This window comes from Opisthocomus hoazin, chromosome 2 (genome assembly GCF_030867145.1).
Source record: "Opisthocomus hoazin isolate bOpiHoa1 chromosome 2, bOpiHoa1.hap1, whole genome shotgun sequence".
Taxonomy (NCBI): Eukaryota; Metazoa; Chordata; class Aves; order Opisthocomiformes; family Opisthocomidae; genus Opisthocomus; species Opisthocomus hoazin.
Window position 1 is genome coordinate 41,323,050 of NC_134415.1, and position 13,412 is coordinate 41,336,461.

General features: G+C 42.4%; 2 protein-coding genes across 4 annotated transcripts in view; one reads left to right on the forward strand and one right to left on the reverse strand.

Moving 5' to 3' along the window:
- Positions 1–354: 354 nt before the first annotated feature.
- MDH1 (malate dehydrogenase 1) lies at positions 355–12,857 on the reverse strand. The gene is made up of 9 exons (XM_075413342.1): positions 12,748–12,857; positions 7,004–7,102; positions 6,582–6,678; positions 5,434–5,609; positions 3,928–4,050; positions 3,619–3,795; positions 1,680–1,793; positions 1,356–1,445; positions 355–998 (listed from the first exon to the last, which is right to left on the reverse strand). The coding sequence occupies exons 1-9, from the start codon at positions 12,748–12,750 to the stop codon at positions 873–875; spliced, it is 1,005 nt and encodes a 334-aa protein (XP_075269457.1). The 5' UTR covers positions 12,751–12,857; the 3' UTR covers positions 355–872.
- A 298-nt stretch (positions 12,858–13,155) lies between these two features.
- WDPCP (WD repeat containing planar cell polarity effector) overlaps positions 13,156–13,412 on the forward strand; it is a 155,868-nt gene continuing 155,611 nt past the window's right edge. For 2 of the 3 annotated variants that reach the window (XM_075413345.1, XM_075413343.1), the window contains exon 1: positions 13,213–13,283. The gene's annotated coding sequence lies outside the window, so the exon portion shown is untranslated. Of the gene's footprint in view, positions 13,284–13,412 lie in introns of all 3 variants that reach the window. The other variant, XM_075413344.1, reaches the window with a different exon arrangement.

Sequence of the window (13,412 nt, forward strand, 5' to 3'; positions counted from 1 at the left end):
AGCAAGTATATTAACCTCACTTGTTCTTAACCAAGCGAGTCCTTGTCTCTTTGGACAAAAGGCTTTGAAGCTACCAAATTACTGAGCTACAGTATCCACACTGCTTTTGAACTGTAGTCCTGGAATACAAATCTGTCTTTAGGCTTTTGTGTCTGATGTTGACATAAAGCAATTCTGCCTGGGAAAGACAAATGAAGTGCTAGTCATCAATAAAGCTTCTTAAAACTAGATTCCCCTCTGTTTCTTAAGATAGGCCTTCAGGTTTGTGGGGTTTTTTTTATGTTGTACTATCAAATTCTGCTAGTTATGTTACTAAAACATGCAAATAAAAGTGCAAAAGACTACGCTTAGCCATTATGTGATTAAGCATCTTTTAATATTTCTATTGACAAACATCGTAAGCATAACCAGAGTGAACAGTATACACTTGGGGAGTCCATCCAGTGATAGACCTGAGTCACTGAACTACTGGTTCAAGGCGAACTACTGGCATTCTAATTCATTGTCAGTTGAGCCATAAGATGCTGAAGTGATCACAGACTAGGACATGTTCCAATAGTGCCAAAATCTAATCAAAACTCAGATTGTGCGTTAGCAGCCAAGGCCGAGGCAAACAATTATCCTGTATCATACACAGAAAGCAACTAGTATTGAACAGATAACGTTTGGTCAACAAACTAGTTTAGCTTCTTTAGTAATCTTTTTGCTAATAACTCTATAGGCACAACAGTACCAGTAAGCATATGAACTTTAAAATGCACAATTGCCACTGACAGTTGACTTGAATACGGTAATAGTGTGTGGTAGCAGACTTAGAGACGACTTTTAGACTCTTTCACTCTTAAACGATTTTGTATTTCCTCATCACCTAGTCATGCACTGGACAGGAATTCCACAGCAGTCTCCTTCTCTTCAGTTAACTCCTTAGCAGTCAGATCCATCTTCTCACGAGAAAAATCATTAATAGGAAGACCCTCAACAAACTTCCAGGCCTTGTCCTGTTTGAAAACAAACAAAAAGCACCTCCATATGAGAACAAGCTTCATTCAGTCGGCACGAAGGAAACTTTGCAGCATAAGAAACAAAATTTATGGCCTTAAAAAAAAAACCACCTCAGGCATAAGTTAATTTTGTTTGCAGCACCAGCTAGTCATGTAAGATTCTACCTTTCTGGCAGTACTTATTTGACAGCTACTACAAAATGGTGAATAATGGTCCTGTCTGTGAAAGACTGCTAAAACTCCCACGTCCCAGCAACTGCAGACCCATACTAAAAGAACAGCTGTTAACTAGCTCGTACAACAGTTCAACTAGCTCTTGCAGAAGATACTGAGACTTAAACACAGTCTAGTTACCTTGATCACAACAGGGAATGAATATAGCAAGTCTTCAGGAACACCGTAAGAATTGCCATCAGAAATTACTCCCATGGAAACAAATTCCCCCTGAAAACAGAAGAGGAAGGGATAAATACATATTTCATCACTAAAAGCAAGCAAAATTTTAATTTCCAATATACTGCATCTCCTACACTTATTCCACACAAATTCTACACACTTAATTCCAGAAAAAGACAGATTCTTCCCCCTCTCAACACACATACACACTTGAGGTCAAAGACACTGGCATGTAATCAAAGCATTAGGCAAACAAGCACTTACTCAAGAGCAAAATCTTACCGCTGGAGTGCCAAACCAGATGTCCCTCACATGATCGCAAATAGCTTTGGCAGCTGACATCGCACTGGACAGCTTCCTAGCCTTAATAACGGCTGCTCCACGTTGCTGAACAGTCTGCAATTAAGAAAAAACAAACCAAATTGTAAAGCAGCAAAATCACGACTCGGTCTAAACACCGTTAGTAAACGCTGTAAGGAAAGAACTGCCTTTACAAACATGTTTTAATTTCATCACTCAAGATACAGTTCTAACACTAAATGAACATGGTATACAATTCAGAAATACAATCTAGAAGAGTTTTGCCAAGACAAGAACATAATGGAATATTTCAAAGGCTGGGTCATTTCTTAGTACCTGCTTTCTAGCTAGCAGCCCACTAACTTCTTTCATACCAACCAGATGTTTCAAGCTTTTACCAAGAGACTTCACGTATGTCAACAGCAACAGATGTCTCACAGCAACACTGGGAATTAAGTTTTTTTGCTGAATACCAACATGAACTACTCGCTGGTCTCAATCCTATAATATTTAATGCATAAAATTAATTTAATTCCTGAAGATAGTTGAACCTACCTCCCTATACCCAAGTCTATATTTAGAAATTTTGTACTTAAGAATTGCAATTCTTAGAATAGTTTCTTAAACCTTACTTTTTTTTTTTTCTTCCAATAAGTTTTGGTAAGGCTTTATGCTAACCACACCCCAGTCTAGAAAGCAAGAATTATGAAATCTCCTTAGTTTAGGCAAAGCATTCTAGGATAGACCAGCATTACAATGTACCTAGAAGGCCAAGCCAGTATGCCGCCTTAGCCACGTAAGATACAGTGGGATCAAGGACAAAGATAGGTTTCTGCTTACACTCTGGCTCCTAAACTTGGGTTGCTAGCATACAATCACTTATCCTGTAGCAACAAGCATGAACTGGAATAAGCTATATCCAAAAATAAGACAGGACAGAACACGGTTGTATGACGAAACATACCCTCAGTTCCAAACTCAAGGTGCCTTGGCTAAGATATAGTACCTGGCTGTCAGCATGCCAGTAACATCGCAACACCAAGCAAAGTACAGCTACTTATTCACATTCATTAGGGGCTTTAGTAATCTTTGTTTTACTTTTCATTACATTTAGGTAGCCTGTGCTCTTGATCAATTAACACCTTTATTTTATTTTACTATCCTACATTATTATTTATTACTACCCCACATTAAAACATTTGCAGGTGTTTTCTAGAATTTTCAGATTACTTTTCAGAAATGCTGCTGACAAGGTCACAGATTTAGATTTGGAAAGCATGTGTATGCATGCACACACATGTGCAGGGGGAGGGCTGCTGGGCTTTTTTTGCTGGGTGGGGAGCAGCAACCAGAAGATCATCCTATTTCATCTACAAAGCTGCCCAAAAAAGTCATCATAGTGAACTGTGTCAGTGGTGCTTGTGTGCCAGATGAGTTGCACCTACAGTATAATTAGAATTATTTTTGTTGAATCATTTCAGCACTCCAAATGGCTTTTTCTATTAGCATTTACACAAGCTTCATAATGTCTTAAATTTCTCAAAAGCAAATAACTGAGAGACAAGCTATCTGAAGATGACTTCTTCTAGCGAGACAGGAAGAGCTGCCTCACTCTTTAGAATTTCATATGAGGTGAGATCAGGAGAAAGCACAAGTGCAGAACTGATGCCCGAGCAAGCAGGTCTCAAACGATCCCTGAAAGCCAGAGAGAAAGGATTTAACACCAGGGGGGATGCTGTACTGCCGCTCCCCCCCCCATTGCTGCTGCAGCTGGGAAATGGCGGAGAAAATGCCAGAAAAAAACCCACCCTCAAGTAGTGCAAGCCCTCTACAAAAAAAATGCCCCTTCCTCATTAAACACGTGTTAGCTGTAAAAGTACTGACGACAGAATGACCGTTTAAAAAAGCCCCAAGATCTTACCAGGATAAAGTCTCCCTTCAGCCAGCTGTCATCTTTTATAGCTTCATAAACTCCAACTTCCTTTCCTTTCACATTTACCTTCGCATGGTTAACATCTGGATATTGCGTGGAGGAGTGGTTGCCCCAGATGATGACGTTCTTTACATCATTAGCAGTCACACCAAGTTTCAGAGCAATCTAATTGAAAATTAAGGATGTCCAGTATATTAACTTCAGCCTCTCAGTTCACAGGCTTCTTTGAAAGCATTGCTCTGTTTGTGTTTAGCAGAGATAACAGAGAGCATTCTACTTTGAACAGGCCCTTTTTACCTGAGATTTAGCTCTGTTGTGATCCAAACGAGTTAAGCAGCTGAAGTTTTCCTTTGGTATTGATGGGGCTGACTTTGACGCAATCAGGCAGTTAGTATTTGCTGGATTCCCAACTACCACAACCTAAAAACAAAAAAGGAGAAGGGGAATGTGGAAAGATGAACAAGCTATTTCTACAAAACAGCTTCCCTCAAGTGAAATACACAGCTTCACCTTCAAAGAAACTACCAAAAAGTCAAGTTTTCTAAATCTCTTCGCTGTCTTCCACAAGATTTCTTGCATGTGCATTTTTCATAGTCAAAGTCTTTTATAACTGCACAGAAAAATATTTCTAGCTAGGTGTCTTTATAATTTGACATTCAAATGTGAAAGAGAACAAGACTTCTAGGGAGATCTGCACACTGACCCACAGCCTGGCTTCAAACCCCAAGCTACTAGATACAGGGGAAGCACGACACTACACACACTAGTTAGCCCACAGTAAATTCACCGTCACCTTTCAAACAGTTCCTAGACTGGCTGCCACTGCTTATACAATTGTTTCATAGTTAAGAAAGCCAGAACAGTTACTTATCTCAATGTTCATATGGAATTAGAAGTAAGACACTGCCTGAACTTAGGTCAATTTATTTCTATGGAACACTGATATTTATTCATCCTTCATCTACTACTATGCCTCAAATGATTAATGTCAAGCTCCATAGACTCTCTATCACACAAGCTAATCTGCAAACTTCCCTTTGTATTTCCCCTTTTGAAAGCGAGTTCAGTAAATTTTCCATTACTCTGCAATAGTTACATTGATAGTTTTTATTCCAACTGTATAAAGAAGCAAACAAGTCTTTAGAAGCAGTAGGAAGTTCATCAGCAGAGGAAGTAGACATTAAAAAGTCAGTTACAAAGCACAGTTGGAGTCTGGGTCTGAGATTAAGAGCAGTAGGAGAGCAGCCACATGATCCCATTAACTGTGCTGAAGGAATCTGAGAGAGAACAATTAAAGGCTTCCAATGCTCCAAAGACCAAGATGCAAACAACCTAAATAAAGCTGATTTTTTGTGCAACTGTAATTCCATATTGATACTGAAGTTAAGGGTCATTATGTTAAAGCCACAGATGGATATGAAGTAGGCAGCTGCATGTAGATAATACAGTTCTCCCAGAGAAGAGAGATAACGAGCAGAAGACTGCTTTTTTTTTAATACAGGGTTTGGTGGTTGTTTTTTTTTTTTAGAATTGCTGGTAACCATTTCAGAGTATGTGTGGACTACAGCAATACAATATAAGACTTACCTTTTTCACTGAACGAATTAAGGACTAAATCATCTAACTATTTAACATACTATGTCTCATCTAACCTTGCCTGCAATGTATTTTCCAGGGCTTAAGGAAAGGAATGCCTGCACTGAATAGGTTCCTGCTGGAACAGGCACAATATCATTCTACAACATATTTAGATCTCTACACAATTCAGAGAGTTAACTTTTTAAATTCAGTTTCTATATTCACCTTGACAGTCTTTTTGGCATACTTGTCCAAGGCTGCACCCTGAGACTTGAAAATTTTCACATTTGCTTTGAGTAAATCCTTCCTCTCCATGCCCTCTCTCCTTGGCATGGAACCAACCAGAATTGCTATGTCAAGGTCTTTGAATGCGACTTCCTCCTTGTCTGTTGGAATGACCTCTAAAAAAAAAGGAAAGGGGGGGGGAAATCTACTTAAGATAAATACTCACAGCAAAGTGTTAACGGGAATATTCTTTGGTTCATAAATAGGATATAAACTGATCTGACAGCACCACCACCTCCCCCTTCCAAAAACACAAGTATAGTATTTGGCCCTAACTTCAGATTAGAAACCGTTTATTGGCAAGTATTTATACACAAATATTTATATAAAGCTTTAGATATTAATTCTGAAAACACAGGAAAAATCCATGTCAAAATATACCTTTCACGTGTCTATCTCTAAACAGATATACATACATATATATGCATATTATACACATGCATATGCTGTTCTTCACTTCTACAAAAAATTCTTAGTGGCAAGTATCAACACAAACGAAGTTTTCCTCTCCCTTTAACAATTCAAACTGAAGAAGGTTCGGTTTGTACAAGAGCTGGTAGCTACATGGTTTTTTAAGTACTGTAATAATTACAGTAGCATCTACTGGCTCCCTTTCTTCTGCTTGTTTAGATTTATCAGAATTTAACTTGTTTAAATGACTTGAGTGATTTTTCAACTTGTGTCTTTATGCAGAAGTCATTTCTAAAGACTAGATTTTTTTCTTCACTTAGTAAATACATGTAAGCGTATCTAAAGATTCACTGTTATTTTTAACACTAGGCTAGAATACAATGCATAAACACCCAAGTATCTGACAATTTGTTGCACATACTGACAACTCAGGATTAGATGATCTAAACCAAATTCCAGGTATTTGCGTAGTCAATTCTTTACATAAAAGACATTTGATAACATTCTTACTAGGTTACAGCCTAAGTTAAATTAAATTATCTTCCACAAAATATAAAACCAAGAAAGGATAATCTAATATTTTCTTCTGCTTAACTTCCTGACAGCTATAGGAACTCATAAATGCAACAGTTGTACTAGAACATCTTGTAGGTAGAAGAAAAATTTCTTTTGGCCACCTCTCAGCAGCGGTAGAGCACAGTCCTGCAGCTCCATCACTACACCTTCCAATACAGTCATCATGGGGGTAATATCCAGCAGCACAAGAACAAGAGGCTGTAAAGAAAGAAATGGTTTAGTGCAAGTTGCACATAGCCTGTTTTGCAAATGAATTTGTCTTGTTATCTGCTAGAAACTGCTATCTTGTGCAAGACTTAAAAATCCATTTACAGAACTCTGAAAAACTTCAGCACAACCAACAACTGAAAGCTTACAGAACAGAGCAGGACTCCATTTTCACCACTTAAAGAATAAAATACTTGCATATTGGTAAACCATTCTGAGTGTCTACAAGAAAACAAGTCTCAGGGACTGCAGCTCATAAATTAGCTTATTCACTACTGCTCAGCAGAGACAAGTGGTAATTCAGTGTAAGAGTTACCTGTTCTTTGCCGAAGACATCTCCCTTAGCAATGCTGTAGAGCAGCGAGTAAGCAATCTGCCCCGCAGCTCCAGTCACCAGGACTCTGATAGGTTCACCCTGCAAGAAATTTAGAGAGACTTACCCACCGCTACGCAGTCCAGGCTCACACCATCTAAGAGCGTTAAACATTAACAGTTACTACAGAAATAAGGTTATGATTAGTTAACCTGAATGAAAGCATGTGCCAGCTCCTGGGATCACACTTCTTTTCTGCTAGAACCATCTGCAATTTATCTACTTGCTTTTAGAGAAACAGACCACACTTGCAAAAATATCCCCAAGAACTGTTCCTGGAAAAGCTTCCAAGATGCCAGGAATGTCAACCTATCTGAAAAATGTTGTGTTCCTTTTAACAATGCTGCCTTTTTAGCACAAGGGGTTACAACATCTACCCACTCATTAGAGTACCCATTCATACTTCAAACTTACTACAGAAGTTTTACAAGCTGCCACACTTAATCAGTTTTCAGATTCTTTTAATTTTGACGGCTGTTTCCATTAAAATTCTGAATGCTCACTTGCAACCAAAGACTTACTGAATGCCAGAAACCAAGGAATACAGCAGCAATTTAACAAATTCACACACAAAAGCTACATTACGGATAGACACTAACATCTAATATAACTGTCCATCGTCAAACTGACCCAAAACTCCAAAAGACTGGGAGAAGACTGCCAACATGTTGCTATATTGCAAAGAGGGGAAAAAAATGGCTTACCCTATAGGAAAAGTCCATTTTGTTAAGCAGAACTTGGACCTGGGGATCTCCAGAGCTTATTTAATATTGAAAATATAAGGCTGAGAGACTTGGGGTTGTTCAGCCTGGAGAAGGCTCCAGGGAGACTTTATTGCGGCCTTTCAGTACTTGAAGAGCGCTTATAAGTAATAAGGACAAACTTAATAGTAGTGCGCCTGTTGCAACAGGACAAGGGGTTAATGGTTTTAAACTAAAAGAGGGTCAATTCAGACTAGATATATGGAATAAATTTTTTACGATGAGGCTGGGGAAACACTGGCACAGGTTGCCTAGAGAGGTGGTAGATGCCCCATCCCTGGAAACATTCAAGATCAGGTTGGACGGGGCTCTGAGCAACCTTATTTAGTCGAACATGTCCCTGCTCATTGCAGGGGGTTGGACTACATGACCTTTAGAGGTTCCTTCCAACCCAAACTGTTTTATCATTCTATGAAAAGGGAAAACATGCCAAACGACATTTGTAACCCACTGTTTTGTAAGCCTGTTTTTTTGCACCTCCTTTTTTCCCCAAAGGCAATAGGGTTCGGGCAGATTGCGCTAGGACAGGAACAAGCAGACTCTGACCAGCCTGGTGAAATGCCATGCCCACTTTTCCAATAATTAAAATATGATCATTTGAGCTATGGGCAAAACGTCTTCCACATTCAATTATGTCTGAAGTGATTTAATTTCATACTGGGCTACATTATGAAAAGCATAGCTTGCAGAGCAAAGGCAGTCATTTCACGTAGCGCTGGTGACTTTGCAGCTGGAATACTGAGTCCATTTTTGGGACCCCGAGTTTGCGTCCTCGAAGATGAGGCTGAGGGAGCTGGGGATAGTCTGGAAAGGCAGAGGATCAGGGATGATCTAACAGCAGCCTACTACAACGTCAAGGAGTATTACAGAAATAATGCTGCCAAACACCTCTTGGTAGCGGCAGATGGCAGAACAAGGTGCAACAGCTACAAATTTAGAGAAAAATTCTTGATCAGGGTAGTACTGCTGCACTGGAACAGGGTATCCAGAGAGTCTGCGCAACCTGCATCCTTCGCAGTTTTCAAGACCCAGATAAAAAACACACATATGACATGTTTTAGCACTGGCAAAAGCCTCGCTATCAGGCTGGACTGGACAGCCTCCAGACCTGGAGCAAGAAACAGGTCAGACTGGATGACCTCTAGAGATCCTTTCCAACCAACATGCCTGTCATCGATATTTATAGGAAAACCACTTGGGGATTTGAGTGTATTCTCTCCACAGAAGTGACCAGCCAAGCACAGCTGCATCAAGCTAGCGTTAGGTAACTATAAAAATGAGGCCATTTACCTCATTCTATCACATACTAGATAAAACGAGAGTGTAAGCAATGAAGTTAAACTACTGAACTCACAGATTTAGACCTCAACATGATTTTGCTTTTGTTTTGGGAAAGATTCTTTAAATATTTGGTTAAATGGCTACTGGTCATGGTGTTCAACTGCATCATTTTCTTTTGAACCTGTCCTACTCTGAGTCTCCTCTCTCACACCACATCAAAACTCAGCGAGGAGGGGGAAAGAGAGCAGACAACTGATTCTCACAGTTTTAAGTCTCAAAACTAGCTTTGGTGCACTATTCTTGGGTAGGGATGTTATACTACAAATACACCATAATGTCTGAATGACGATGGGCAGCAGAGGTTAAGATGCATATCAGATTTTAAAGCCAGCTTCTCAGCATGTTTTTAAGCAGAATCTACATTTATTTACATAAATGGAACAACGAATGCTCTTTTAAGAGAGCTAATCATATTAGTTTGGAAAGTAAGTACTAGAAAGTTACTGCGCTGCAAAACCTTGGTCTGGCAAAATCCCGCATCAAGAGCGTATAAAAAGTGATCCCACACTAAGCATGCTACTCCAGAACCCACACAGGTAACAGCAGAACACATTTTCTTTGAATTACATGGTATCTGAAACCAATTGTGAATTCATTTCTGAATTACCAGTTAACAGAACAAAAATTTTAAGAAGTTAGGCTCTTTCTCCTTTGCAACCTGTGAGCCAATCTAAAGTAGTGTTACAAAAGGGGGAAGTCAACGAGAAACTATTCAACTATATGTATTTTATATGCTAATCTGCTTTAAATATAAAAACCCCAACCTATCCACCAGCATTACAGTGAGTATTCAGGTGTAACAGTTGGAGAAGGAAGGAGTGGAAGATAAAAACACAAGAGGTAGGACTATTCTAATTATTTTTTTGTTTTAGTAAGACAGAATTAACATTTAGCCTTGTTAAAAAAAAAAATCTGTCAGTCATGACTCACATCCATCATCTCAAAATTATGTTTGCTTACTACCGTCTTTCCTGCTCTCCCCCCATTTTGGGCTGGAGGACAGAGGAAGAAACAGAAGCTAAAATAAAGTGAGGAGTACTGCCTACTCATTTTTTTATCTCCAAGCCTTCAGTACATTGGATTCACATACAAGCTCTCCCTGAACCCCCTTGACCCTGCACCAATTGCAAGCAATTAGTACCAAAGAAATTTTCATGCTCTCTCTTGATTCCAGGAGCTAGATTAACAAGCCATAAATGTTGTGCTTCTTACAAAACAGAGTTAACTCTCCCTGCAAAACTTAACATCACATATAAAAATCAGTATCACTGAGCATCTGAGGCTACTTTTGGAGGTTGGATGTTTAGAGAAGTGAGTAGCTCCCCATCAGAAGTTGTAGACTCCATACATTCATGTTCACACATTTTAGTCCATGACTTGGCTCCTGCACTGGGCTTTGGTAAGAACAGTTTCACACTATGGTAACTACAGCGGTGACCTTTACTCACTCTCAGGTATACAAGAACTAGAGAACAAATTAAATGGGATCTAACTTAACTATTTAGTTTCCAAGCCTTCCCCCTACTTCACACACAGCTGATGTATAGTTAAAAAGTTCTAGGAAACTGAAAGATTAGTAAAGGTAATGATAAAAAGGAAAAAAAAAAAAAAAGCAGCATTCATTGCATCCCCAGATAACCTTCTCCTAATCCAGAAAATATGTAGGATTTCCCCCCCTCCTAAATTATCACTGATAGAAGTAAAACTTCCAGTATCAAATGAGGAAGCTGTGGGTTTAATACCCTCCCCTAACACACATTTTGGCTGAAGAACTCAGTGCCTAAATTATCTCTGTGATTACTGCTGATACTAGAAGACCTAAAATATTAGTGCCATACATGAAAATAGCAAAACTGCAAAACTGATTCAGGAGGTTACAAAGCTAAGTAAAAGTCTAATACAAAATAGCTCATAATCCATAAAATGTAGAAACAAGAAAATCTATGTCCTGTCTACACAAGCATGGACTTCGCATTACTAATTACAGTTACGAGACCTCTATGAACATTATTAGTGATAAACGTAACTGTCTGCAAAATATCATCAACCTAGTGTTATTTCTAAATATTAAAGCTAACTAAGATATCCCACCTTGCTTGACAAGAATGCTGTAAGTATTAAGTTAAACTGTACCTCCCCAAAAGTCTAAAGTCTGCCTAACAAACTTTACCTTTGCTCTTATGCCTTTAAAGCTGAGTTGCAGTGACAGTAAGTGTATTGGGAAGTGTGGTAGAAAGCACTGAAAAGACAGTTGTGCACTTCAGCAACCCCAGCAGCGCTGCAGTTCATAGACTGAATTCCAAAGGAATTCTTTCCTTAAGAAATGACCTTGACACAGGTGCCCTTAAAAACATTTTCCATTTCATTTAGCTAACAGCAGTTGCATGAACAGACACATGATTTTGTTTCATAAGTTTAGAGCCTTTACCCTGCACCAAATGCATAATTAGCATTGTGAAAGTAAGATAAAAAACAGTGACATTCTAAAATGTCTGGGCATTAAAGTAAGTTTCAAATAGAAGTTCTCCTACAGACCATCAAATTCATGGCAGCCAATGTTTTGAAAGCTCAAGCATAAACTAAAACCTGCTGCGTTGTGGTCACTCTTGCAAATCCATATTTTGAATAGAAATAAGGGTGCAGAATTAGGATCGATAAGGTTTACAGAGTTCAGTATTTTTTAGCACATAGCTGAAATAACAAGCCATGTTTCAGAGCACGCAAGCATCTTTCCTACAGCAAAGTACCAAAACAAAAGGTCTGAATAACAGGGTACAAAAGCTAGAAAAACATGGAGATTTTTTATGATTACAAAGGAAAGCAAGGTCTCTGTGCAAGCCTGTGTGTGCGCATACATATACGCCACAGAAAAGCAAAGCGCTCCAGTTCACTTGCGCAGCCCCAGGACAGAACTAGAAGAACTCCTGGACAACGTGGAGAACCCACACAAATAGCTGGATTTCTGTCGGCAAGCAGGGATGAAACAAGAGGAAAACACCTCACGGGCACCTCCCCTCGAGCTAACAGCACAGAATTGCACCCAGAACCTTTAGCGAGCAGGCATTCCCATCCCCTCGAAGGCACGGCCGCCAACCGAGGGGCCGGCTTTAGGGAAAGGCGCCGGTTAAGCCACTACAGGGCCCGCACCAGGCCGGGGAGGTTCGGTTCGGTTCGCCCCGGCCGGGGCGGGCCCACCAGCCGGCCGGCCCCGCACGCCAGCGGGGAGGAGGCACAGGCCACGCTAGGCCGGCGCTGCAGGGGCCGCCGCCGACCCCCAAGTCCCCGGGCTGGAGGAAGGTCACCGCGACGCGGCCTCCGCGGGAGCCGAGGCGAGCCCCGGGTTCCCCCGCTTCCTCCCGGGTGCCGAGAGCACCTTCAGGTCACCCCCCGGCGCCTTGCGGCGGCGCCGCGGGCAGCTCGGCGAGGAGGCGGCGGGACCGGGGCGACCGGCGCCATTTCGCAGCCACCTCCGCCAGGCGGGAGCCCCCTGCCCCAACCGCCCCGGCAAGGGGGCGCAGCCCGCCATCACCCCGCCCCAGCCGCCGCCTAAAGGGAGAGCCCCCCGGCTCGGGGAGCGGTACCGACCATGGCGGAGAGGAGCGGCGACTCCGGCAGCCTTGGGGTCACCTCTACAGCGCGACTGGAACCGCGACAGCGCCGCGCTACGGTACCGGGGCGGGGCGGGGCGCGCTGGCCCCGCGCGGCCGCCTGGGGACTGTAGTCACCGCTCCCGCTGCCCCTCGCAGCTTAGGGCTGGGGAAGAACTACAACTCCCAGCGTGCCGCGCGGCACGCCCGCCTCGCCCCCGGACGCTATTGGCGTCCAGGCAGCGGTTAGCCGCTCTGCCTTCCCCCATTCATTGAAGCGGCGGCCCGAGAGCAGCTCTGCTGAGCGGCGCTAGGGGGCAGCAGGCGGCTCCCTTCGTTGCGCATGCGTCCGCGGGAGCTGAGGATCGGGAGGGTGTTGCGGCGGCGCGGGCATTTCTGCTTGCGCATGCGCCAGGCGACGGGCCGGCGGCGCGTTACACTCCGGTGCGGGCAGAGAGGCGCATGCGCCTGGGAGGAGGTACCGTCTGAGGACGTCGCGCGCTGCGAGAGTGTGTGGGTGGTGCGCGTGCGCAGGTGCCGGTGTTTCGGTGGTTGCTGGGTTGACCGGGGGGGGGCGGCGGGCGGACCAGACCCTGGCGCTGGCGGTGGCGGCACTCCCCTCCCCGCCGCTTCCCCCCGCCCCCTCTCCTCGGAGCGCTCGGT

What these genes read in the sequence shown, in the direction of transcription:
- MDH1 (XM_075413342.1), bottom strand. An exon ending in TGCTCTACCGCTGCTGAGAG is followed by an intron (nt 5,610 to 6,581) that starts GTGGCCAAAAGA and finishes CTTTTTTTTTAG; the next exon opens with AGGTCATTCCAACAGACAAG. An exon ending in ACAACAGAGCTAAATCTCAG is followed by an intron (nt 3,796 to 3,927) that starts GTAAAAAGGGCC and finishes ATTTTCAATTAG; the next exon opens with ATTGCTCTGAAACTTGGTGT.